Source organism: Scophthalmus maximus, chromosome 3 (genome assembly GCF_022379125.1).
Source record: "Scophthalmus maximus strain ysfricsl-2021 chromosome 3, ASM2237912v1, whole genome shotgun sequence".
NCBI lineage: Eukaryota > Metazoa > Chordata > Actinopteri > Pleuronectiformes > Scophthalmidae > Scophthalmus > Scophthalmus maximus.
This window is the reverse complement of record NC_061517.1, coordinates 26,864,648-26,892,500: the sequence shown is the minus strand read 5'-3', so window position 1 is coordinate 26,892,500 and position 27,853 is coordinate 26,864,648. Positions and strand designations below refer to the sequence as shown.

Genomic DNA, 27,853 nt, shown 5'->3' with positions numbered 1-27,853 from the left:
TGTTACAGACGGCCTCGTCTGCGCCTACAGACAGCCTTGTTACAGACGGCCTCGTCTGCGCCTACAGACAGCCTTGTTACAGACGGCCTCGTCTGCGCCTACAGACAAGCCTTGTTACAGACGGCCTCGTCTGCGCCTACGGACAGCCTTGTTACAGACGGCCTCGTCTGCGCCTACAGACAGCCTTGTTACAGACGGCCTCTTCTGCGCCTACAGACGGACTAGTCTTCCTACAGACAGCCTTGTTACAGACCATCTCGTCTGCGCCTACAGACGGACTAGTCTTCCTACAGACAGCCTTGTTACAGACCATCTCGTCTGCGCCTACAGACGGACTAGTCTTCCTACAGACAGCCTTGTTACAGACGGACTAGTCTTCCTACAGACAGCCTTGTTACAGACGGCCTCGTCTGCGCCTACAGACGGACTAGTCTTCCTACAGACAGCCTTGTTACAGACCATCTCGTCTGCGCCTACAGACGGACTAGTCTTCCTACAGACAGCCTTGTTACAGACCATCTCGTCTGCGCCTACAGACGGACTAGTCTTCCTACAGACAGCCTTGTTACAGACGGACTAGTCTTCCTACAGACAGCCTTGTTACAGACGGCCTCGTCTGCGCCTACAGACAGCCGTGTTACAGACGGCCTCGTCTGCGCCTACAGACGGACTAGTCTTCCTACAGACAGCCTTGTTACAGACGGCCTCGTCTGCACCTACAGACAGCCTTGTCACAGACCATCTCGTCTGCGCTCACAGACCATCTCGTCCTGAACTTGAGGCCGTCAAGTTCAGGATGCAGTTTGAGCACCTGTGTGTCTCTGACCTGCTTCTCACATCACCAGTACGTTGTCCCTTCGACTCCACCGAAGTTCCTTTAACTGTTTTATCTTGACAGATTGAATTCTATTATTCAGCATTTCAAATGTTTTAGGTCTGAATAATCATTTGTCTCAGAATAAAACCCTGTTTCTTTAGATAAATACTAAGAGTGGGGAGACCCCTCACTTAAGTCCGAGGCCTGTGTGTGTCTCACCTGGCTCGAAGGTTCACTGCTGAATGAATCCACTTTGCATTCCAGCAGCTGACTGTGACAGCGTGCAGGGAGGGTGGCGGTGCCTCTGTAGTGCGGCCGCTGGGGAGCAGCCCTCACCTGGGGGAAGGCGTCGCAGCTCTCCTCTGTGGGGGTACGTGTGGAGAAGCTGTAATCTGACTCATCGTCCGGAGGACTGACTTCTGCATCAGTGGGCACAGAAGAGCTGTGACCGTTGATGCAGCTTTGAGGTTCCGAGTCAGCGCCGTCCCTGTTGTCGCGGGTGAAGGACGATCGCGATATGACACCAAACTTGCGTGTGCGTTTGCAGTTTGCAGAGGCGTCGGAGGGCTCAGAGGCGGCTCGGCCCGGCCGCTGGTCCTCACAGCTCTCACTGCAGACCGGGTGACTGACACCGCCGTTCACATCGGAGGGAGGGAGAGGAGCCTTCCGCTTGACCCGCCGCAGCATGATCAGGTAGACGCAGCCGCCATTCCAGCACTGGTCGGCCAGGTAACTGCAACGAAAGAGAAAGGAGAAGGGACGCTGTCGTCATTACGTACAACTTCAGATATCATACGGAAAACTAGTATTTCCTCCCATTTTCATCTGTGTGGGTGGAGTAAAGAGGGCAATCCCAGCAGGGTTCAGTTCATTTGAGTCTTTTGCAGCGTCACATTCATACACAGCTGTCGGCCCTCATGAGGACACACTACCTGGAGTGAGATCCCACTAGGTTTGTCTGTTACTGTCAGCAACTAAACTTGGCAACAGATCGGGATCACACGTCATGCAGAGCCAGATATCATGTTCAATCACCGCGAGATCTAAGAGCTCCCTGAACCAAGGTTAAAGGTGAGCGGGTCATGTCTAATGCACAATGACAGATGATGTTTTGTGAGAAAAAGAATTCTTTCCCATAAAGGATCTGATCTTCCCTGTTGGTAAATTCATTCTTGTGGCGGCAGCAGCTTATTGAGTTCAAGCCGTTACATCTGTCGTTTCTATCATATTTGTGGGTGTGACAATGTCCCTTTGACAAAAGCTGAAAGGTTTCAAACAGAGATCAAACCTGGGACCTGTGATGGGTGACTGACTTCAGCCAGCTACAGATGTGTGTGCGTGTCAAGCAGCGTCTGACGACGCTCACACTGATCTGAGATCAGGTATCTTGCCCACATGAGTTTAGACATGCGCAGTGTTTTCTTCATAAGTGTTGAGAAGCAGCAACAGGGAAACACACAAATGACACCGATTTATCATCTCTGTTTCAGATATGCATTAGGTTCTAGAAGTCTGAGACGGAATATTGTTGCACAAGTAGTACAGATAGTTCTGTGTATGTGTGTGTGTGTGTGTGTGTGTGTGTGTGTGTGTGTGTGTGGACTGTGGCACAGTCTGAGTAATAAATGAGAAACACTGGAACGTTTCCCATTAATTGAATGTAACGAACTTAACATTACATAACCAAACCACTGACTGTGTTAAAAAAATAACTGAAATAACACTTTATGAATTTTGCTTCAGGGTTAACTTGTATATTTTAGTTTCTATGTAGTTTTATAATTTTTACCTTCAGTCCCACTTTAACTCTAACAAGCAATTTCATGTTTCTACCTTCACTCGTGAACTTGTGTTCGGAGTTTACTTGATATTCCAGCCTCTCTGACAGCTTTCTCTTGGATTTTGGAGTTGGGCAAAAGGCAGAGATCTGATATTATGATATAAACCTACAGACAACAGAGATCTGTCATTTATGTGGCAAATTAGCGAGCAGGACTGCTTCGTGGAAATGCTGGATTGACGATTGGTGTAATGAAGAGCAATGATTTGTCACGTATTTCATCTAAACCAGCAGGTTATTTCTCTTCCCCTCCTACAGAATGTATAGTAGTTCAACGTTGCAATCGTTTTTCCCTTCACACTCTTAGTTAATGGTCTTACCTGGCTCCACTGACGTCCACTCCCACCATCAGCTGCCCGTTCAGTGACAGCAGTTCATCCCTCAACTTGATCCTCCCACAGCGGGCTGCCGGGCTCCTCTTCTTCACCTCTGTCACCCAGATGCAGCCCACGTCCATGATGGGGCCCTGGTCCCGCCTCCTCCTCGGCCCTCCCTTCTTTCGTCCGTCAGGATCCCCAAAAATAGGGATGTTCCCGAAACTGAGGCCAAACTCAGCAGTATCCCCGTCATCTTTACTGAGGAAAACGGCATGAACCTCCACATCTAAGCCCTCTCTACAGGGGGATGGGCTGGCTGGTGGAGTTGCGTCCCCCTCCATGAAGTTGAACTTAATGTACTCCACCAACTTCTGGATGGCAGCCAGACACAGGGACATGTCCTCCACATTAACACTGTTGACACTGCAGCTGCTGCACACACTGTCACCCTCCCCATTGTGGTTGGAGTCCTGATCCACCTGCTGGAGAGAAGAGGAGGAGTCACCAGTGGATGAAGCTGGAGTACAGTTGATGAAAAGCATCTCACAGCTCATCTAGGTGCACCAGCACATCATTTAGGTGCACTGATACAATGAGGTGATGGCGAGCCAACGGGACATGGGACATTGTGGGGGTCAACAAACAGCAGATGGGGGTAAAATCTCTCTCTCTCCTGTGTGTATGATCAAGGCCTCAGCTGTTATAGGACTGCACTCGTCTGGAAAGAGACTCCAGACGTTGGACCTGAAATCTGCTCCAAATGCTCAGACAACCACTTTGGACTTCACCTTCCCCATCAGTTCCAGTTGTTCTTCTGGTACTTCTCTGTCTTTTCCTGCTCCTTCTCCCCGATGTTATTGTCAGCTAGGATTGCCACATCTTTCACTCCTTCATTCTTCTGCCCCCTTGTAAACCACCACTATGTCTGGTTGGTGAGCCAGGCTGTAACTTCAAGTCCCACAGGATCTCTGCTCTGTTTTTCTCAACCACTTGCAAGGGACTCTGGAACTTCTAATCCCGCACTCTGCATACTTCCTGTACACTTTCCAAGCCACTTGGGTATTCCTCTCAGTGTATGCTGTCCCAGCTTGTGTCTGACACTCTGCTACTATGTGCAGAGTACAGAGACATTGTTGGATGTCTGCCTTTGTGATGTTGACTGGTCTTGACTGGCAGCCTGTCTGTCTTACACACATTTGAAGAAATTCAAAATATTGCAGCCCGTTACAGTAGTATTTATTGGACAAAGGCTGATTCATTCTGATGAAACTGTAGTAATCACTGGATTTTCTCATCAAGGCAAAGTCAATACTGTAACACAGTAACAGCATTATAGTGGTAACGGGGGATGCATGATGTGGATGAAGTACCTTGTAGCCAGAGCTGTCCTGATTCAGGTTGCGCTGCTGCTGTGATCGTGTGCTCTGTCCTCCCTGCCAGTCCTCCAGCAGTGGGAGGATGATGAGGGCGTTGTCCTGAGTGATGGGCATCCTGACATCCTGGGCCTCTTGGTGGGTCTCTCAGCGGCAGCTATACTGATGCTTCCAAAAGTCAGAACCAGTGTGGGCTGACAGCCCCACATCCGTCTCTGGAAGATGCTGGCTGCAGGGATACTGTCGGAACTCTACTCGGAGATTTCCGGATGAGCCAGAGTGGGAAAATCTGGATAACTGGCAGGACATGTGCGCTGTGGTGTCTGCAGCACCAGTTCACTACCTACAGAGATCACAACAACAACAACAAGGGTAAATCATTCATTCTTTTTTCTTATCTGGGGGTTACAGTCACAAAGTCTTAAGACGACTTTTTAAAGTGAAGTAACTAAACTTGACTAGAATGTTCCCGTGTCTCTCCTAACTAGAGGTCGACCGGTGCAGGACTGATATAAAGACACAAAACTTTGTTGAAATGTCTTAAAGCATATTTGAATTCACAGAACCTTTCAACATGATGTTATCACACAAAGTGCAGCGAGCTGTCAGCAGCATTATTATGAAGTTTAACAAACAAACATGGATGGGAAATTGATAAAGTCCAGAGAGTCGTGACAGAGGCTGCATCAAAGACAAATTAGAACTTTCTATAATGAAATTATCCATTACAAAATGGCCGATACCGATAATCTGCCAGGACGACCCCTACTTCTAACCATCTAATGAATTGAAGTCTTCTTAAGTTCCTTTATCTCTCTAATTGTCTGCCCATGTTCATCCCTAAATCTTTTCTTTCATTAAATGAAATGCTCTTCAGTGAGAGCACCTTTGAGCTCAGCAGTTTGTGCAGGATCAGATACTAGCAAAGGGCCTGTTCCAGCTGTTTATGATAATACATCAAGATGTGATTGTGTCAAGCATCCAGACACACACCAGTACAACTGACAAACTGACAGACTCATGGCCCGATGGTCTGAAACATGCCGGAGCAGCAGAGTCCTTCAGGACCCGTTCATCATACAGAGCTCATGTGTGCACGGAGGAATCTGGGTTGACCCTTCTTTTACACGCTTAACTACACAGACAGAAAATGGAGCGGAGCCACATCTGTGGCAGACAAAAACACAGGCTGCCATGAGACCACACTTAAATGACTATGCAGAGCTCGGGCTTCAAATAAACTGTTGGGCTTTGTGGTACCATCTGTCTACTATTCCTGTACACTGCAGCTGAAGGCAAAACGGGCCGGTCCAGTTCTGGTCTCGGCGAGGAGGAGGGGAGGAGGGGGAGGAGGAGGGGAGGAGGAGGAGGAGGGGAGGGGAGGGGAGGGGAGGAGGAGGAGGAGGGGAGGGGAGGGGAGTGGAGGAGGAGGGGAGGAGAGGGGAGGAGGAGAGGAGAGGAGGAGGGGAGGGGATGGGAGGGGAGGAGGAGAGGAGGAGAGGAGAGGAGGAGGGGAGGGGATGGGAGGGGAGGAGGAGAGGAGGGGAGGGGAGGAGGAGGGGAGGGGATTGGCCGCGAGTGGAGGGGAGGAGGAGGGGAGGAGGAGAGGAGGAGGGGAGGGGAGGGGAGGAGAGGAGAGGAGAGGGGAGGAGGAGGGGAGGGGAGGAGAGGAGAGGAGAGGGGAGGAGGAGGGGAGGGGAGGAGGGGAGGAGAGGGGAGGGGAGGAGAGGAGAGGGGAGGAGGAGGGGATGGGAGGGGAGGAGGAGAGGAGGGGATGAGGAGGAGGAGGGGAGGAGAGGAGAGGAGAGGAGGAGGGGAGGAGAGGAGAGGGGAGGGGAGGAGGAGAGGAGGAGGGGAGGAGAGGAGAGGGGAGGAGAGGGGAGGGGAGGAGAGGAGAGGAGAGGAGAGGGGAGGAGGAGGGGATGGGAGGGGAGGAGGAGAGGAGGGGAGGAGGGGAGAGGGGAGGAGGAGGGGAGGGGAGGAGAGGAGAGGAGAGGGGAGGAGGAGGGGAGGGGAGGGGAGGAGGGGAGGAGAGGGGAGGGGAGGAGAGGAGAGGGGAGGAGGAGGGGATGGGAGGGGAGGAGGAGAGGAGGGGAGGGGAGGAGGAGGAGGAGGGGAGGGGAGGGGAGTGGAGGAGGAGGGGAGGAGAGGGGAGGAGGAGAGGAGAGGAGGAGGGGAGGGGATGGGAGGGGAGGAGGAGAGGAGGAGAGGAGAGGAGGAGGGGAGGGGATGGGAGGGGAGGAGGAGAGGAGGGGAGGGGAGGAGGAGGGGAGGGGATTGGCCGCGAGTGGAGGGGAGGAGGAGGGGAGGAGGAGAGGAGGAGGGGAGGAGAGGAGAGGGGAGGAGGAGAGGAGGGGAGGGGAGGAGGAGGGGAGGGGATTGGCCGCGAGTGGAGGGGAGGAGGAGGGGAGGAGGAGAGGAGGAGGGGAGGAGAGGAGAGGAGAGGAGGAGGGGAGGAGAGGAGAGGGGAGGGGAGGAGGAGAGGAGGAGGAGAGGAGGAGGAGAGGAGGAGGGGAGGAGAGGAGAGGGGAGGAGAGGAGAGGAGAGGAGAGGGGAGGAGGAGGAGAGGAGAGGGGAGGAGGAGGGGATGGGAGGGGAGGAGGAGAGGAGGGGAGGAGGGGAGGGGAGGAGGAGAGGAGGAGGAGAGGAGAGGGGAGGAGGAGGGGAGGGGAGGAGAGGAGAGGAGAGGAGAGGGGAGGAGGAGGAGAGGAGAGGGGAGGAGGAGTGGAGGGAGGGGAGGAGGAGGAGGGGAGGGGAGGAGGAGGAGGAGAGGAGAGGGGAGGAGGAGGGGAGGGGAGGAGGAGGAGAGGAGAGGGGAGGAGGAGGGGAGGGGAGGAGGAGGAGGAGGAGAGGGGAGGAGGAGGGGAGGGGAGGAGGAGGAGAGGAGAGGGGAGGAGGAGGGGAGGAGAGGGGAGGAGGAGAGGAGGAGGAGGGGATGGGAGGGCAGGAGAAGGGGAGGGGAGGAGGAGGGGAGGGGAGGAGGAGGGCAGGAGGAGGGCAGGAGGAGGGGAGGAGGAGGAGGGCAGGAGAAGGGGAGGGGAGGAGGAGGGGAGGGGAGGAGGAGGGGGAGGGGAGGGGAGGAGAGGAGAGGAGAGGGGAGGAGGAGGGGAGGGGAGGAGGGGAGGAGAGGGGAGGGGAGGAGGAGGGGATGGGAGGGGAGGAGGAGAGGAGGGGAGGAGGGGAGGAGGGGAGGAGGAGGAGGGGAGGGGAGGGGAGTGGAGGAGGAGGGGAGGAGAGGGGAGGAGGAGAGGAGAGGAGGAGGGGAGGGGATGGGAGGGGAGGAGGAGAGGAGGAGAGGAGAGGAGGAGGGGAGGGGATGGGAGGGGAGGAGGAGAGGAGGGGAGGGGAGGAGGAGGGGAGGGGATTGGCCGCGAGTGGAGGGGAGGAGGAGGGGAGGAGGAGAGGAGGAGGGGAGGAGAGGAGAGGAGAGGAGGAGGGGAGGAGAGGAGAGGGGAGGAGGAGGGGAGGAGGAGAGGAGGAGGAGAGGAGGAGGGGAGGAGAGGAGAGGGGAGGAGAGGAGAGGGGAGGAGGAGGGGATGGGAGGGGAGGAGGAGAGGAGGGGAGGAGGGGAGGGGAGGAGGAGAGGAGGAGGAGAGGAGAGGGGAGGAGGAGGGGAGGGGAGGAGAGGAGAGGAGAGGGGAGGAGGAGGAGAGGAGAGGGGAGGAGGAGTGGAGGGAGGGGAGGAGGAGGAGGGGAGGGGAGGAGGAGGAGGAGAGGAGAGGGGAGGAGGAGGGGAGGGGAGGAGGAGGAGAGGAGAGGGGAGGAGGAGGGGAGGGGAGGAGGAGGAGAGGAGAGGGGAGGAAGAGAGGAGGAGGAGGGGATGGGAGGGCAGGAGAAGGGGAGGGGAGGAGGAGGGGAGGAGGAGGGCAGGAGGAGGGCAGGAGGAGGGGAGGAGGAGGGGGGCAGGAGAAGGGGAGGGGAGGAGGAGGGGAGGGGAGGAGGAGGGGGAGAGGAGGAGGAGAGGAGGAGGAGGGCAGGAGGAGGGGAGGGGAGGAGGAGGGGAGGGGAGGAGGAGGGGGAGAGGAGGAGGAGAGGAGGAGGAGGGCAGGAGGAGGGGAGGGGAGGAGGAGGGGAGGGGAGGAGGAGGGGGAGAGGAGGAGGAGAGGAGGAGGAGGGGAGGGGAGGAGGAGGGGGAGAGGAGGAGGAGAGGAGGAGGAGGGCAGGAGGAGGGGAGGGGAGGAGGAGAGGAGGAGGAGGGCAGGAGGAGGGGAGGGGAGGAGGAGGGGGAGAGGAGGAGGAGAGGAGGAGGAGGGCAGGAGGAGGGGAGGGGAGGAGGAGAGGAGGAGGAGGGCAGGAGGAGGGGAGGGGAGGAGGAGGGGAGGGGGAGGTTTGCAAGGAAGCAGTGCAGTACAATCTCAACAGGAAGAAGCTTTCAAAATGTGGTATCAGGTGACAAATAAGGCCTCACAATTATCCCATAATAAGTTGTATTTCGACTGTGGGAACTTTCCCCGGCAACCAGGAACGTTTGCGGGACCTGTGGGCTTCTCCACTACAGGGACCAGGATGCTCTGTGAGGATACAGGAACCTTAAGGGTGGGGCTTGCTGCACCGGTCCAGCGTTTTCTTTCACACACTCCACCTCTGCTTGTCAAATCATTTTCCTTCCCTGTAAAGAAGCATTTCAGGTGTTTCTAGTGCATGTCAGTTTTCTGATCAACAAGAATCTCCATGGATCGCTCTTTCGCTCTTTCTCTCTCACAGTGAAAACATCCACTAAGTGATTCCCTTCCTCTGCAGCAGGATTTGTTTGGGGGGGAATCCTGGTGTGGGCGTGGAGAGAAGATTCAGCTGTGTTCAGCTGAGTGCATCACCACAGGCCAACCACTCTCCTTCCCTTTATTTAGAGAAGCTCTGGGCAGGGACTCTCAGATTGAGCTGGCGAAATAAACAAGTTACATTCACATCCACTCAAACGGTGCCTATAAAATTACTGTCAACAGGCATATGAAAACTACCAATCGTGGCCAATCCCATTCACTAGGTTCATCTGACTGACAGTTTGGAAATCAGAGGAAACACCTTCATTCTGAAATCATTTTCAGAGTTTAATAACATTGGAAATGACTGTTCTACTTAATAATTCATGACCCTGATGAAAACACATGGGCCCAACAATAAGCTGCAGCTGTTTAGGAGTTTAGACAAAATGAACATCACCAGTTAAAGTCTGGGACACTGTTGCCTTAAAGGGGCAGGACGTGATTCTGAAGCAATACATGTTTTTTAAAAATGAATTTCCTCACTTTTTTATTTAGTAAAACTGAAGCAAGTCAGAACTATATAAAAATATTTGAAATCACAAGTGCAAGTATTGAGATAAAATATAACGTAAACCATTCCACATGAAACAAATACTTGAACACTAATATACATTAGAATCTGGAGGATCGTTCAACTATATATATATATATATATATATATATATATATCCTATTGTACCACGAGTCACCAAATCTGAACGTCATGTTCTGTAAAATAACTGTAAAATGCACAAAGATACAAAATAGTAAATGCACTGTTTTCATACAGTACTTTTCTAGTCTTATCGACCACTCAAAGTGTTTTACACTACAAGTCACATTCACCCATTCATACGTGAAATGTTGCACTCAAACATTAAGGCTGTGTAAAAAAATTAGGATGTGTAAACAAAGAAACGTATACATGTCTAGACAAAAGAAATGAATAGTCATTACAATTATTATTAAAGCAAGCACAAGGATGGAATTTGGAAAAAGATTTTCAGCAGCTCCAATTTTGCTGAGGGTTTCTTGGGATTCCCATTTTGCAGGCTGTCCATACTTAATGTATTAGATAGTAATTTATTAGGCTTGCTGACATGGAACTAGGCTTTGCCACCTATTGCCAGGAAACTGGCTGAAGCGCTCTCCTCTGATGCAGGATGAATATGTATATATATACACATACACACACACATATATATATATATACAACAAGTGTATGGAGCCTCATGACAGTCTGTAGAAGTTACACTACTCTCTATGTTACCTGACACCTTGAAATGACACTGTGAGTAAATCAAGACAATTGGACTGAATCAGAATCAGTTGATCAACTGCTCACACATCCGTTAAATAACAACAACAACAACAACAACAACAACAGTATTAACATGACATTTTCCAGTAACAACCTAAATCCCGAGCCCTTCCCCCTCCCCACATAATCTCTGGCTCAACACCGGTAACAGAGCTAAAGAGCTTCAGACTGAATTGATACGGAGACGAGAAGGAACTCCACTGTCATCTGCAGGAGGCTGTTCTCATCACACACACACACACACACACACACACACACACACACACACACACACACACACACACACACACACACACACACACACACACACACACACACACACACACACACACACACACACACACACACACACACACACACACACACACACACACACACACACACACGTCCAGTCATCAGAAGCATCTCATTTTGGTCTGATAAGTGACAGCCCTGGGAAGGTGAGCTGTGGGACGTGTGTGGTCTGTTATAGTGACAACAAGAGTAGATCAACGTAGGAATTAGTCCACTCGGCAAAGCAACAGAGCCATTGTGAATCCTGAAATGAACCTTAAATGAACTTTATCATTAGGTTCATGTGACACCACGGGGCTCGATGTGACCTAGAATAAACCCACAGTAAATGGTCTATTACTGTACAGTGGGAAGCTCTTTGCCTCAACCATCATGCCATCTCCTCTGTGGCGTCCACGTGCACTGTCCGTGCAGGACCTGACATTGCTCTTTGACACTGTGCAACATCCCACAGCGAGGACACCAGAGCGGAGCTGCAGAAGACGTCACACCACCACCTCCTCTGCGCTCTGCTTCAGACGGCTCCGTCAAGGTGGACGCGCTGTTGTCAAGTGAGTCTCTACCTCTGAGTGTGACAACGGGGATTAGTCGCCCACTCTTTGTTCCGTGTGTCAGGCCGACCTACATGTCTCATCCCGCCCCTCCCCCTGCCCCTCCACCCTGCTCTGCTCCGAGGCGCCATATGGCCAAAGATTAGAAAAAGCCCCATTTTAGTACATCCGAAATGTCACACTGTTAGAAAATAAAGGAACAACACGAATGTAATCCACTGGTGTACGGAGCCTCAGTCAGCTGGGGACACTGGCTGTCCGCCACAGCAGTGAGGTGTTTCCCACAGGAGTTCGAGAGACTATGGGGGGAGGACGTCAGAGCCTCTAGGGTCGCAGAAAGAGCAGTGTTGAGTTTGGACACAGGTCACGTTCAGTATAGATACATTTAGAATAGACAGCTGATCAGCGCTGAGGAGCAGCTACAGCTCAATACAACCACAGCGTGTTCACGACAACGCGACAACAGCTGATACTCGGGTTCAGGACCGGGGGAAGCCGGGATCGGATCTTCATTTCAGTCAGTCAAGGAGGAGTAGGGTCACCTACAAGACACCTAGTATATTAACATGTATGAAGACGGTGCAGGACTTGATAAATCATCTGCTGTGGTAAATGCACAATCATTTTTATAGCACTTTTTCTAGTCTTATCAACCACCCAAAGCGCTTTACAGAACTAATCACAACCACCCATTCACACAGCCCTTCTATACTGAACACAGTGATGTTTTCTATCAAAAAATGTGGTTATTCCTAAACGTATCAAGCAGCTTAACACTAAAGCACTCTCAGGAAATGGATTAGAAAGAATGGCCCATTTGAATTCACACATCTTGATTCAACTGAATTTTTACACTACTCAAATTAATCTTGGCTTGCAGATGCGAGACCAGGACGGCGACAAGGTGGTACCCCAGTCAGCCATCCCGCCACGACCATGACGCCAGATCAAGGCCAGCGCTCTGACTAAGGTTGTGTATAGTCCCTAACAACCATCTGTAGAACTGTAGCTTTGGACCTGAGCTGGATTGGACCTGTGGAATCCCAACAGCGATCCAACATGCATGAATCAATTTGATCATAAATCCTGAAAGACCAACCGCAGCTCAATCATACATATGAGAACAGCGACGTAGAAGCAGTACCAGGCTCCACCAGTTAAGAGAAACTAAGACCACCTCCGCTATCGTCAGATAAATTCAATTTGCGCCTCTTCAGTAACTTCTGTAACATTAAAGTGAAACATATAAAGGCACAGTGTCATAACCAAGGCCATCTCCAAACTAAACTGATCTGAGTAAGTAATCTTACATTCCCTTCACGAGGAACTCAGGTCAACATATCACAATGTCATGGTAGAATGCGTTGTAACTGCTGGGCAAAGTAGAGCAGAGAAGAGTCTGTATCAAGGTGTAGTTCATCTAAAGTTATCAATTAGCAAGATTTTGTTATTTCATCTTGTTATTCAGTGTGCTCAATGGGACACCTATTGTAACAGGGTCAGAGGTGAAACTGACTCGGGCTGCGTGGCTGCACGGGGGCACTGGAACATGCCGGGATTAGAGATATTTATTGTTTCAGGTCATCGGGAGCTGCCGTCAGCAGTTTGCGAGCGCTGTGCAGAGAGAGCCGAGCAGGCGGATTCTGTGTGGAGCAGAGAGTTTTCACCTCGCAGTGTTCACACAAACTGGACATCATCAGTGTTTCAGTCGTGTTCATCCTGTAAACACAGACAGCCCACGCTCCTCGATTGGCAGCGCATTCACCAGCTGCGTGCTGTGTACAGTGCCCATCACAAACTGTATGTTATTTGAATCGGCCCTGCCCTTCTTAGTAGTCCACTTGCTGGGCAGCTGTTGGACCAACTACATGCTGGGTTGAGCCAACACAGCAAGACGGGTTGTTTGTTCAACCCAACAGTGTTAAAATCATCTATACACATCAGGGACAACTTGGAATTTAGTGTCATGCCGGGATTTAACCTTCTGGTAAGTGAACAACCCGCTCCGTCTCCAGAGCCACACGTTTGAGAAGACACAGATAATATCCACTAGTGAACGGTTAAGTTACTTAGATGTACTGATGTATTACAAAATACATGCAAGATTTAGTGATGCACATCATACATCCAATAAGCCTTCAGATGATGCAGATGATGCAGATGATGGTCCCCTCCCTCTTCAGTCCAAGAGGAGACTGCAGGGTGGACCCAGCGGCTGGTAGATCTCTCTATGATGTGTCATACATCAGGGCTGAGCCAACCACGAAAACCAGCGGCTGGTTACACAACAACTACACAACTCCCTGTACACAACCCAGACAAAGATCCACCCTTCAAAACAACCCAGAATCTGTGACAAGCACCTTGTGACTGGCGTTGGATCTGATCCAGACGACAACTCTTCATGCTGAAATCAACTTTGGAGAAGAATAAGGACCAGGGAGTGTGGCACGGTGTCACCGTGCTGTGAGCAGACGTGTCGGAGGGGGTTCGCTCCATCAGGCGCCACGTGGCCGTGCAGATGAAGATGATAGAGGAATTCTCTGTGTTCACCCTCGTGACCTCATCAACAAGGTCACTAACACACCATCCCTGCTCATTGCACCACCTGCACATCCTCTGCTGAACAACCTGCACAGCTGTAAATCTTGCAACATATTGCACATATTCTTACATATTTTTACTTTTTAGGGCCAGAGTGCCGACCAGCAGTGTGTCACACCAGATTCAATTTACAAGGCAGAATCTCCAAGTGTTTTACATTCATCCTATGTATTCATCATACTGTTCTCTGGACTGACAGTTGAAACAAGTTGAATCAAGTTCAGAGTCAGACACTTTCCTCTTCGTTTGTTACCTGGGGGCGAATCTTTGTGTATTTGGGGAACGTCTTACATTGCAGAATCTTTTCAGGTTGTTTCTGTCTGTGCAGCTGCAAACAAAGATGTTTTGTGAGGGTTTGAAATGATAATGAGATGAATGAACCAACAGCACTGTGTCAGGAGGTGAACACAGGACACAGTCAGTTTGAGGTCCCAGATTCTGATTCTAAAAGGATCCTCTGCTGTTATATGCTGATATGCTTGTATCTGCTTAGGAGGAGCGGGTCTTGTAACTATGTCTACTATGTGTCTATGTGGAACAGATCATCTGTTCAGACTTGACTTATTTTTAAAGCGGGTGTACTCGTCAAACATTCATTCTTACAATAAGCTCGACGAGACTACAGGTCTGATCTGAACAAACGTCTCCAGGATCAATGCACACAGACGCCTCAGAACTGAAGGATCAAGTGTTAAACCAACACCCACTGCCATTGGTTCTGTTCGCTGTTCTGCTGTTAGTTAATGAGCCACCAACATCTATTTCATTTATTATGAAATTCCCTCCACACACACACACACAGACACACACAGACACACACACACACACACACACACACACACACACACACACACACACACACACACACACACACACACACACACACACACACACACACACACACACACACACACACACACACACACACACACACACACACACACACACACACACACACACACACACACACACACACACACAGCAGCCATCCAAACACAGCCAGTGCAGTAAAATATGATGCTGCTCCTGCACTGACTGTTTCACTATCAAGAGATAATACAAGATGGCAGCTGTGGCTCAGAAAGCTAGTGCGGGTTGTCCAATCATTGGAAGGTTGGCGGTTCGATTCCCAGCTCCTGTTGACTTTGACTAAACCCCACATTGATCCAGGAGTGTAAGAATGGGAGTGACAGACAATGTCTTAGTTGTCTCAGCCATAGACACACTTTGCTTTCAAGCCCAACCTGCCTTCATTTAAATACTGAACTAGAATGTCACTGTACCTCTGTCAAGGCCCAACCGTCTCCTAATGGAACAAAATTAAATCTGCTAGATCCACACATATTGCACACACTTAACGATATCGATCCCTTAAATATGACTTTTTTTAAATGAATAGCTACTGTATGCATTAATCCCTGGTGAATATGTGAAAAAACACTATCCAACAATGTTATAAAATGTGATCAAATGAAATCCTGGACCCGCCCCTTTTTCCAGATCTGCACAAACATTTAATAGCTTCTTTCTTGGCCCGCGCCTCATGCTTCCAGCAAGTTTAGTGGAAATCTGTTCAGTAGCTTTTTGTATAATCCTGCTCAATTATAAACTAATTATAAACGTCTGAACCTCTGCTGCAGTCATGTTATTCAGGCTCACATGTCAGTGAGTCTGATTGGATACAATGAGTCCTGCATCAAAAACTGCCCTCCAGGGGAAAGAGAGTTATTTGAAGAGGTTGACAGTGGAAATATTAAAATGAGTCCACTGGAACTGGAACTTCTGTGGACTGGACAGTAGTTTGGGACGTGGAGAGGTGTGAAGTGTAAATCACTCGTGTCTGGTTCCTGGAGGTGCTGGGCTGGGAACCATCCGTGCAGTCTGGATGGCAGCCTGTAGATGTAAAAGCTATCACATTATTTCACAGTGAGGTCATTTTGAAAGTGCAGCGGGAGGAGGTTGAGGGAAACCAGCGAATGGAGCAGCAGAGAGGCAGAAGGTAAAGCGATCTGAGGAGGAGCAGTCGCACGGAGGGATGAGCAACTGCTCCGTCTGTCACCCTCGGCCCTGGTGTCCTCCCTTCACTTTCTGCTATTATGAATATGAATATAAGAGCTCGATTTGGTTTCATCCTCAACTGCCTCTCTGCACTGTGAGGTGTAGGAACATCGATCAGGATGGGGCTGGAGTGAGTCTCTCCCACAAGTCAAGCAACTTCAACATGGAATCGAAACATTCAACACATTGAAGTGAGACTGTAATTACTGTACACAGAGAGAGCTTCATGTGCTCTCCTGTGACTGGAGCTCAGTCCTGGAGACAGCAGATGAAGACAGAAGACAGACAGTACCTTCAGCTACATGGTCCTTGCGTCCGAGGGCTCCAGGTCCCGGCTCCGGACAGAGGAGTGTCCCATGGTGTGGTCTGGACTATTTATGAATACATAAATGATAGAGCTAGACTCCGAGGTTAACTCGTTCTGACGAGAAAAAAAGAAAATACTCCTCCTTCACAACTCATAAAAGCGTCTGGACGTTTAAATCCGCGCAAGTGGCGCAGAGCTGCATGGAAGAAGAAGAAGAAGAAGAAGAAGAAGAAGTGGCTCCAGAGTTTAAAACCCCCTGGACAGATCCAGTGCAGGAAGAAGAACCCCTCCAGTGTGAAGAGAGGTTATTAATGCTCCGCGGTTCTTTCTGGATCCAGAGCCTCAGGAAACTGATGAGCTTTCATTCGCGCAGGCGGAGGGGCGGAGTCTAAAGGGCCACATTTTGTTGAGACGACGGTTTTGACCTAAACCCCGCCCCCCGGCGCCTCCTCCTCCGGGAGGCTGGAAGTAAAAAGTGATCTGTTGCGATGATGTGAACGAGGATCTCTGTCAGATATGATGGAGCCTGATTATCAAGGGCTCTGTAGGTGAGGAGCAGGGTTTGGAATTCTATTCTGAACTTTATTTTCTGAGATTAGTATTGTAAATAGGTTATGTTATGATTAAAGGAATAATTGTTATCATCTACCTATCTTGTTGAAGTGGTCTGATGATTCATACACGATGTAAACATGAATAATTACCAGGTATAGGACACTGTTTGATGACAGTGGAGTTCTTGTTGTTGTGGTCGTCTCGGCCTCCACCTGCTGGATGTGCTCGGTACTACACCCACCGCGGCGCCATATTACAACGACGCTCCTCTGCTGCGGAACGAGTCCGGGGAGGAGAGCCGTTCTCCCGACTCCACGGGTCCTCACCACCGGACTGCTCCGGCTGCACCACACGACGGGTCTCTGCTCTATGGTCCACGGCGAGTGACTGGACCGGACATCTCGGGCAGCGTCGTCGTTCAGCGGAGTTCGCCGCCGGCAGACACACAGACATGACTTCCTTGACTCAGCGGAGCTCGGGCCTCGTGCAGAGGCGGACCGAAGCCTCGCGCAGCGCCGCCGACAAGGACCGCGCGCCCGCCGAGGAGGACGACGAGCCGCGGCGCGGGGACGAGCCGGAGGTCGAGGACACCGGGGACTCCAAGGAGACGCGCCTCACCCTGATGGAGGAGGTGCTGCTGCTGGGCCTGAAGGACCGGGAGGTAACCGCCGAGCTGACGTTAGCTAGCGAGCGCTAGCATGGCTGTTTGCTTTGGTGCTAGCGGCTAGCCGCTAACTGCTAGCCGCTAGCCGAAGCTAACAACAACTGGCCACTGTGACGTGTCCTCTGGCCCAATGTAACGTCGTGTGGTGTTCTTAATGTTCTTTATTCAGCGGCTAGACGGTGGTAGCGGTCGTTGTGGTCGTCATCAGCACCAGTGAGTTAACAGGGTCGGAAGAACATGATGTTGTTGATGTGGACGGATCTCGATCCAGTGGATCCAGTGGATCCAGTGTGTCTGTGATGTGGTCTGAGGAGGTCAGGGCCTGTTGACACTGGTCTCAACACAGAAACACGTGAAGCTTTAGTGAAAACCAACACTTGCACGTGAGAAGAAACGAAGATGAAACACGATGTAAATGATCCCTGTTGCAGCCACGTAGTTGTCAGATGCACTATAACATTTGAATAGAGATCGTCTGTGTCTAACCCACAAGTTGATTGTAGTTATACTTGTCAGGAAGTTTCAACAGGTGGCAGATCCATCTCCCTTATACAATAACTCCATTAAAAACAATGACCTCATGACTAGTAAAGGTTTATGGAGAGAGAAAAACTATGGAGAATCTTCTGTCAGGGACATGTTTGTCACACGTGTGAAAAAAACCTACATCCATCTATAACAAATCTTGACTGACACGTGTCCAGCATCAAACCAACATTGATCCATTAAGACCCGAGTAATGTCCGCTGCTGTTGACACTGACAGTATCAAGCATCTGTTTCGTACATATGCACAAATGTTGCCTGCTGTAATGTTTTGGTGCCAATCTTCTGACTTTGTGATCAACGTACCTGCTCCAGTTTGACTCAACGAGTTTGACCATCGGGAATTAGTTCTGGGTCTTCTCCTGTTTGACAACGCCCGGTGTGTGTGTCTCCGTGATGCAGGGCTACACCTCGTTCTGGAACGACTGCATCTCGTCGGGCCTGCGAGGCTGCATGCTGATCGAACTGTCCCTGAGAGGACGCCTGCAGCTGGAGACCTGCGGCATGAGGAGGAAGGGTCTGCTGGCCAGGAAGGTGAGACATGTCCAGTAATGGTTATTTTATTTTCCTAATGTTGACTGGGGCATGAACACGTGGCATCAACCAGACTCATTACAACAGCCTCTACCCATCGTACCAGTACAATATTACCTCTCGTTATGGGATACACTGAAGAGCAGATTGACCCCACACCAACAGACTTTATCAACACAATTTATCCATCAACTATATGTCATTCAGTCTGTGGTTGCAGCTTCTCGTGTGAAGATTTCTTTGTTTTATGTGGTAATGAAGTGAACAACTGTTAAATTAAACAAACCACCACATTTAAAGAGTCAGCCAGGGCTGCTTGGCATTGCTCCCTGTTCCCTCATTTCTCTGTATAAAGACCAAGCCATTAATCAGAAAGTACTTGGCAAATTGATCAACTATGAAAGTAGATTTTTAGTTTCAGTTCTCGTTGAATGAACAAACTCTAAAGCAGGTGATATACACATATCACTCTGTGACGGTCTGTGTTCACCGGCAGGTCATCTGTAAGTCGGACGCTCCGACAGGCGACGTGCTGCTGGACGAAGCCCTGAAACACATCAAGGACACGCAGCCTCCGGAGACGGTGCAGAGCTGGATCGAGCTGCTCAGCGGTGAGTTGTGCTGCCTCTTTCTGCTCAGACCCAGCTTCATGTTCGACGTCACGTCAGATGTGGTTTGAAGTGTTTGTCTGCAATGGCCGCTCATTGGCAACCAGCGTTTCATTTGTATGAATTATGCCGTTATTTTAAATCTCATCTGAGCAACTGATGACACACCGTCTCACGCATGTGCTGCCAAGTTCTGCCTCTCTGACGAGGATGGTATAAACTTCATGGATATCATCCGGTACTCCCAATGTCCAGACTGATTGATGGGCCAGTTGTCAATGAAGCATGAGTTGGAGATCTTTGATGTTACTTTGACAAGTGTACAAACTTTTTCAGTTTACTATGAAACTGGAAAGACGCAAGCGTTTGATAATTAATGATAAACATACAGCTTTTCATTTCAATCATACTACAGTATTAGTTATTTATATATAATATAAACAAAGTTACAGTATGAAACTTTCCCAGTATGTTTCTCCAAGTTTATATTGTTGTTTTTGATCCATTACAGTTAATTTTCCATCTAATGAAGCTGTGACAACACTGGTGTTAACTATTACAAGGAACTTTTTCAAGAAAAGATGTGCAGAGGGCTCATTGAAACCTCTGAAGTTAGATTTCACTGTGGGCAGCCTCACTGTCCCATTAATAACTCAGACTGGGCTGGTTCATTTCTCATAACAATAAAGATCTGTACTGCTGCCGCTCACTCACTCAAACTAAAAACACGAGGACCTGTCTGTGGGTGAGCTCTTCAAAACACCCACAACATGTCGACCGTCCTTTCACACCAAACCCCCCTCAGTCATCATCTGATCAGACATTTTAAACTGCCAGATTACAATAAAAACATGTTGGTGTAGCTTTTGTTTCTGAATGTATGTGAGCAACATTAACTGTCTGGTGTTCTCCAGGAGAGACGTGGAACCCCCTGAAGCTTCATTATCAACTGCGGAACGTCCGTGAGCGACTTGCCAAGAACCTGGTGGAGAAAGGCGTCCTCACCACTGAGAAGCAGAACTTTCTGCTGTTTGACATGACGACACACCCTCTGACCAACAACAACATCAAGCAGCGCCTCATCAAGAAGGTCCAGGAGGGCGTCCTGGACAAGTGGGTGAACGACCCCCATCGAATGGACAAGCGGCTGCTCGCGCTCATCTTCTTAGCCCATTCCTCCGACGTCCTGGAAAACGCCTTCGCCCCGCTGCTGGACGACCAGTACGACCTGGCTATGAAGAGAGTGCGGCAGCTGCTGGAGCTGGAGCCGGAGGGAGAGAGCATGAAGGCCAACACCAACGAGCTGCTCTGGGCCGTGGTGGCCGCCTTCACCAAATGAGGCTGCCGCACACACAGAGACAGGAAACACTGGCTGCATTGTACATTGGGGTTGGAGTCACAGTACTAACCCAACCTGGTGAACTGACAGACTCACAGTGGACCCCCCCATGTGTCCTTTGTGTGTTCACTTTTGCTAAAAAAAAAAGAATATGGAACTTTGAATGAAGTGGTAGACGACGATGATATGGTGTGGCTGAAATCAAGATGTTGATTCTTCTTCTCCTCTTTCTTTTCTATGGGGGATATGTTTGAGACAGATGGAGGTACAGTATAGACAGCAAGGTAGAGTTTACCTGAGTTACCATCCTGACACACCGTACACGTACAGGGCAGTGATGCTGTACAGGAACGAAAGGGTTTTGATGGAGATCTTCTACCAGATGTGTAAGGATCTGATGTGTTCGATGTCACAGCATTGTTTTACTTTTATATCAAGTACTGGTAGAAAAAACAGACGTGGTCAGATCCAGAAGTATATCACAGAGTATCGCTTCAGCATATTACATTTTTAAATTCAAAGTTTTTACTCTGGTGATGCCTCTTAGTCCATCCGATGTAAATACACCTGCTTGTCCTGTGGCTGGGGGAGGGTACATGGAAACAGAGAAGCCTTCAGAGTTCATAGGTCACCGGACCTGCAGGGTCGGGTCATGGGGCCATGGAGGGAAACCCAGGTAGAGTAGGAACGTGAGTTCTGAGCAGACGGACAGAACAATATGAAGATAATTCCTTTGTAAATGAGGGATGAACCACGGAACCTTAACATGCATATATAGTTCCAGAGTCCTGACCTGTATGACCTAACCAGTTACGTAAGTAAAATATTTTGGGACAAAAAACATTCATGAGCAATGAAAAGCCGTAACATGGTGAACGTCAGTGGACGGACTGGATGATGGCATCGTGCTGACAATATTGATGAAATAAAGAATTCCTAACTGTTGCAAACACATGTAGAATTGTTGCTCATAGAAACAAAGTAAAGTGAATATCTGGGAGACGACTGATCTAGAGCAGGTTTTATTTCTACATGCATAAGTTGTTATGCGAAGGACAGTTACTGTAATGATCTATAATCTCTAACATCCCAGCCTCTGGTGGTCAACGTTAGTATTACAACAACAACATACTTTCCCAACAGGAGGAAAAGCAGCTGAGACCAGATTTATAGAATAAAATCGCCAGATTATTTTTTTCCCACACTTGCCTCAGAGCTTACATTAAAAATATATAATGCTTGAAGGAGGAATAAATGTTCTAAATATTAAACGGTGCAACATGAAAGCATTATTAATCAAGCAACCATTAGTATGAGACTAAGACAACAACCCCTGTCCCGTCACACCCACATCCATGTTGTGTTCACTGTCTCGGATAATGTAGGAGATAACTTGTTTAAAACCATAAGACGGGAATATCTCTGTTTTACACATCCTGGAGCAGTTTCATTCATAAAAGCAATTCAAATGATGGAGCACTGTCAAACTGCACATCAGCCAGGCTTCACTCAGGAGTTGAGCCTGTCACATCTGAATGTTTCAGTCATGGTCCAATGTCACGATTTTCTCTTAGAGCTTGATAAAACATCCCGTGTACCTTTTGTAATTTTCAGTGACACACCAAGCACTCTTCTCTAGACAAGGGGCCGTTGAGGATTGTATACCTGATCAATGCCAGCTATGTTCTTAGCAAAATCCAAATAGAAATATTTATACTTTTCACTTAGTAGTGAATTGGGTTATAGTCAAACAATGAAGGAATCCACAAGGATCTTTTCATCATGCGTTTGGACTCGGGTCTTTAAAACATTTAGGGAAATGTTCTTATCTGAAGATGTGTAATGTCTGGCTGTTCCAGTACAGGGAGAGGTCTGGGATGTGACCTGCCCCATGCACATTACTATGCTTGATTTATATATACTGTCTATCTTTAACACAAAACAGAGGTGGGAAACCTTGTTCCTATTAAGAGACATAGAGCTTGTATCACACTGACGTCTAATGCGTTGACTGGACATGGTGAGGCGTCTGATGGTAGTTAAGCTACATCTTTCCTCATCCTTGGCAAGGTCATTCATGTAAAGAATGAGTCCACATGATAGAAATCATCTGGAAAAAATGTTTTTGATTGTTTTCGACTATTTAAAATGGTTCTTGTCCCATCTTAGGAGGCGGGGCTTACTGTCTGCACTGCAGCCAGACACCAGGGGGCGGGGCTTACGGCCTGTACTGCAGCCAGACACCAGGGGGCGGGGCTTACGGCCTGTACCGCCGTCAGACACCAGGGGGCGGGGCTTACTGTCTGCACTGCAGCCAGACACCGGGGGGCGGGGCTTACTGCCTGTACTGCAGCCAGACACCGGGGGGCGGGGCTTACTGCCTGTACTACAGCCAGACACCGGGGGGCGGGGCTTACGGCCTGTACTGCCGTCAGACACCAGGGGGCGGGGCTTACGACCTGTACTACAGCCAGACACCAGGTGAGTGAGAGGTTGATGGTAAACCAGGGACATGTCAATGTTCAGTGTTTTACTCTCAAAATAAAAACACGCTCTTTACTTAACTGTTGAAACGTGATGGGCCATCAGTGACGCACTAAAAGAATCAGAAGAGTTGATGTATGAACTTCAATGTTTGTATCAGTCACATATTCAAAGGTCAAGTTTCCAAAATCATCTTCATCTGCCTTTAGTCTCAAAATGCTCTAAAACATTTAACAAAGCCTTTTCACGATATGTTGCTCTTACTTTCATATTGTCTCAAATCATATGAATTTTATTTTCATACATGTTGAACTGTTTTCTTTGTTCTCCTTTGCAAGTTAGGCTCATGGAGGTTGTGGAAGACATTGGTGATCACAGATGTGATATTGTATGTAGCTCAGAGCTGGGAGTGATCAGGCAGCGACTGGAGAAGTGAAGATTGAATATGAGACATAATAAATGTTCTCTAGATAAAGGGACATCTGGTCTTTGTTCTTTCTTTGAAAGTGCCTCTTCACACAACTGATTTAAATTCAGCTTGTCGACCGTAGACTCAGCCTTTTGTCTCATGTGACGACATATGCTGCTGTCTGTGAGCGTGTGTGTGTGTCAGAGTGAGTTTACAGATATTTTCCTGCGTTTCAATGACAACTTATTTACCTTGTGGACACATTAGCAGGGCCTAATTGAACCAGACGCACCTCTGACTGTGGAACACAAATCAGACAGACTAGACGTCAGTGAGGATCATTTCACCACTCACCTGACAAATGACGTGATGCATTTCCCACGTTTTAGTTTTTGCTTTTTTCATAACGCATCACATCTCTGGCCAATTTTTTAAAAAAGGCTGTTGGTGAACTGCAGGTAAATCAATCAGTGAGTGTGAGCTGTTGAGCAAGAAGAAGGGGATTTATTATGTCAATTGTCTGAGGAAGTGGGGAAGTCCTGTAGGAGGGCGAATAAAACTTTTTCTTCCTTCAATCATTTCAAAGATTTTAAGTACAACTTCAATTAAAGAAAATAATAAACTTAGGGCAGATTTTTGGAATCATGTGACAAAATCACAACAGCGTTCTTCATTTTAGTTTTTCCATATCAAACAAAATGTTGAAGAATCTCAACAAGGGGAAGCTGGAAGTGATGAGTTGTTTCGTCTTGGTCACTTGTGAATATCAAGGCAAAGTGCATGTTTTATATTTCACGAGGGCCGTGAAGAAAGGCAAATATGGAAAATAAAGTCTTAACGCACCACAGTCAACAGGCAGGTCTCAGCGTGGTGAAGGTCCAGGTGCTGTCCCGTTCCTCTTAATACCAGTTCAGGCCCTCAGACCCAGGTGACGTCACTGACGTGTGTGAGTGGGTGAGGGATCTCTCACCTGAGCCAAATCAACCGCAAACCAGCTCTGATCACTTTCCTCAAACTAAATATGCAAATCACACAGCAAGTCCATAAACACAACAGATCAGACCATGCAATAATATAATATACACTACATATACTAGTGAAACATAACTAAAGATAAATATAGATACAACTCAAGTCAATTATTTAGGACAAGCTTCAAATAAAGGACAAAGTGAACCTGGACTATGAAGCAGGGTTTGTGGTTACCAAGGTCACTTGTTTGAGTAAGTAAGTCATCTTTATTTATATATATATATATATATATATATATAATGTTTTATTCTTGTGAAGCACTAAAAGTGCCAGGGCTGTGTAGAGAAATCTTGGTGAGTGAAAATTCGAATCACATCACTCTTGTGACGTGATTAACAAGTACATTAGCCAACACATTTTTTCAGATATCAGAATGTATGTACTTATGTATGTACTTTCTGATAGTCTGCAGGGCGGGGGGCACACAGGGGGGTGGGGGGCACCAAGGCGGGTGGGGGGTACACAGGGGAGCGGTGGCAATCGAGGGATTTGATTTTGAACGTGGAACATCAAATGACAATAAAAAGGAAAGAATTACACCTTCTGTGTCTAATCTAATCTAATCTGTGTGACTTTTACCTTGATTGTACATAACTTTGTAGAGATAACAGAGTAACTTAACCTGACACATTCCACGGGCTTGTGAGTCACTTCCTGTGTGAAGTGACTCCTTCAATTCCCTTGACCTTGAGTTCGTCTGCAACCCGGCTGAGGTAATCAGGATCTGGGTATCCATAGCTGCAGAGACAGGAACAAAGATGACAGAACTTATTATGGACAGTTCATAGTCACACGAGGACACGTGGATACGTTTGTCTTGTCATGGAGTCCTTACTGTGTTGATCCTCCATGTGTGGAGGTTTTGTGGTGAATATCGTTCCATGTGACCACATTGTTCCTGCCGCTGGTGGTGGAGCGACCCACCCTGAAGATGAGTCTCTGATCGAAGGCCCGTCGCAACAGTCCCAGGACCCTCTGGCCCTCTGGGGAGTGTGGGAGATAGGCCGTGCGGGACACACCTTCGTACGGCTCACCGGGGCTCGGATGCTCCTCCTGCAGTGGGACAGATTCATGATGTTCAGCCGAGCTGCGTCCCAGAGTGAGAGTCGAATGTTCTTTGTTCACGTTAGTCTTCTTAGTGTCTTCAAGTATCTTTTACCTGTTACCTGATTTTCTATAGTTTTGTCTGCAGCTTTTAACGTTGCTCTCTGTGTCAGGTCTCCAGTGGAACAAGTTACCAGGTTAATAAACCGATTAATACGTGACAAAGGGAAAAACAACCCTGAATATGTCTGATTCTTTTCAAAGGTTTACAACAGGTGAAATTCAAACCGGTCAGTATTGTATCTGGAGTTTTACCTTTTGGATGCCACTTGGGATGCGATACTGGATGACTATCGTACCATATTTCTCATATCCAGGTACAGAGGAAGAGTTCCTGGTGACCTTCATTGTGCCTCCATCAGGCTGTGTTCCCCTCAATGTGCCGTATAACGCTCCACACGTCGGACACACAGGCTTGTAGCTGAATGCCTGTTTCAGACATCCACTGCAGAAGGAGTGCTTGCACCTCAGGGTCGTTTTCTCTGCTGTTGCCATCGACTCCATGCAGATCGGACAGGATTCTTCTTCAGGATCTCTGCTGTGCGTAGGCTGACCACTGCCTGGAACGTTGGACGCACCTTTGTTCACTGGACTCTCGCTTACACTTGGTGTCTTTTGTAAAAGGAACTCTCTCAGTTTAGCGATGTGAACAAAAGGCCCAGTCACTATCACGTCGTCACGTTTGTCGCTGTGTTTAAACATCAGTTGTTGGAATCTCCTCTGCAGGTCTCTGAGGTCATGTGGGCTCACCGGGACAGAAGAGACCTGCAGGTCAGAGGCCGTCCTCTGGTAGAATGTGATGAATCTCTGTCTGACACAGTCAGCGTGAGCAGGGTGCGTGGAGACCTGCCGCGGTCGTATGGTCACTCTCACGGTGCCACTGAGGTCAGCCTGTGGTTCAATCACAAAACTGCTCCCTTGAATTCTGTCGAGTTCTTCTGCACGTTTTTGCTGAATGTATTCCATAACGACGGCGGACACATCCACAGACTTCACGTGAGGCGAAGCTTCGCGCTGAGCAGGACGAGCCAACGCTGACAGTAGGACTGAGAGCTGCTCCAGCTCCTCCATGGTTCCCCTCACTCTGTAGCAGGAACCTCTCTCCTGGGGACCGTAAGGTCGGAGGATCTTCATCAGTGCTCCAGGGTCTCTATAATCAGCTTCATGGATGGTGACGGTGATGTCTGTGATAAACTGCAAAAAGACAGGACAGCTGTTAGCTATTATTGTTATTATTATTATTATAATGTCTCATTAATATGGATTATGGTTAACACGCAAATACATTGATTGAGCACAGACTACATTTGTATTTGCTCAAACGGAATTATTATTATATATATTTTATATATATATATAATTTCTCCTCAAATTATAATCGTCTGTTCCCTTTCTCAAGTTGCTCGCTCAGGAAACCGCCACACACACACACACACACACACACACACACACACATACACACTCACACACACACACACACACACATACATACACACACACACACACAAACACACACACACATACACACACAAACACACACATACACACACACACACACACACACACACACACACACATACATACACACACACACATACATACACACACACACACACACTCACACACACACACACACACACACACATACACACACACACACACACACACACAAACACACACACACACACATACACACACAAACACACACATACACACACACACACACACACACAAACACACACACACACACATACACACACAAACACACACATACACACACACACACACACACACACAAACACACACACACACACACATACACACACAAACACACACATACACACACACACACACACACACAAACACACACACACACACACACACCAGAGAGCGAGAGAAAGAGAGAGAGAGAGAGAGAGAGAGAGAGAGCGGACCGTGACGTCACCGTGACCCCCAGCCCGGGGTCACCACCACACTGCAGGTGGAGACTCGTTCATCTTGCGGACTGTGACAGAGAAGTGTTGTCACATCAGTTCTCCTGGTGCAGAACGAGACAGTGACACTTGTCTTCGACGGGACTCACGAACTTCCTGAGTCTAGATTGTGTTCACCTCGTTGTAAAGAGGTCAAACATCCTCACCAGCTCCAACACCGTGTCTTATTATCTCCTTATCGACTTCATTATTATCACTATCATCCTTCATACTGGAACACTATCAATGTAAACAAGTGAAACTTACCGCCATGATCCTCACGGTCTGCACACACACACACACACACACACACACACACACACACACACACACACACACACACACACACACACACACACTCGTCTCCTTGGTTTCACTTTCA

The 27,853-nt window shown here is 48.7% G+C and overlaps 3 protein-coding genes across 5 annotated transcripts in view; 1 reads left to right on the top strand and 2 right to left on the bottom strand.

The window, feature by feature from the left end:
* Nucleotides 1-16,618, bottom strand: part of pdzd2 (PDZ domain containing 2) — a 37,568-nt gene extending 20,950 nt beyond the window's left edge. The window contains exons 1-4 of the mRNA XM_047331374.1: nt 16,210-16,618; nt 4,345-4,690; nt 2,978-3,456; nt 1,037-1,550 (exon numbers count right to left, since the gene is read on the bottom strand). Coding sequence (XP_047187330.1) covers nt 1,037-1,550; nt 2,978-3,456; nt 4,345-4,464 — 1,113 coding nt within the window. The 5' untranslated portion in view covers nt 4,465-4,690; nt 16,210-16,618. The remainder of the gene's footprint in view (nt 1-1,036; nt 1,551-2,977; nt 3,457-4,344; nt 4,691-16,209) is intronic.
* Nucleotides 16,619-17,002: 384 nt separating this feature from the next.
* Nucleotides 17,003-21,419, top strand: golph3a (golgi phosphoprotein 3a). Its single transcript, XM_035639011.2, has 4 exons — nt 17,003-17,440; nt 18,391-18,522; nt 19,019-19,133; nt 20,045-21,419. Exons 1-4 carry the CDS (start codon nt 17,231-17,233, stop codon nt 20,467-20,469), a joined length of 882 nt encoding a protein of 293 aa, XP_035494904.2. The 5' UTR covers nt 17,003-17,230; the 3' UTR covers nt 20,470-21,419.
* A 56-nt stretch (nt 21,420-21,475) lies between these two features.
* Nucleotides 21,476-27,853, bottom strand: si:dkey-3h3.3 (uncharacterized protein LOC100144568 homolog). Of its 3 annotated transcripts, none has more exons than XR_004794474.2 (5): nt 27,739-27,853; nt 25,754-26,692; nt 25,230-25,447; nt 24,206-25,132; nt 21,476-23,843 (listed from the first exon to the last, which is right to left on the bottom strand). XR_004794474.2 is itself a non-coding variant. In XM_035639010.2 (5 exons), the coding sequence occupies exons 1-4, from the start codon at nt 27,742-27,744 to the stop codon at nt 25,042-25,044; spliced, it is 1,254 nt and encodes a 417-aa protein (XP_035494903.2). In that variant the 5' UTR covers nt 27,745-27,853; the 3' UTR covers nt 23,847-24,377; nt 25,017-25,041. The 3 variants fall into 3 exon arrangements, 2 of the variants coding, with proteins under 2 accessions (XP_035494903.2, XP_035494902.2); XM_035639010.2 differs by lacking the exon at nt 21,476-23,843 and having other exon boundaries at nt 23,847-24,377; nt 25,017-25,132; XM_035639009.2 differs by lacking the exon at nt 21,476-23,843 and having other exon boundaries at nt 23,847-25,132.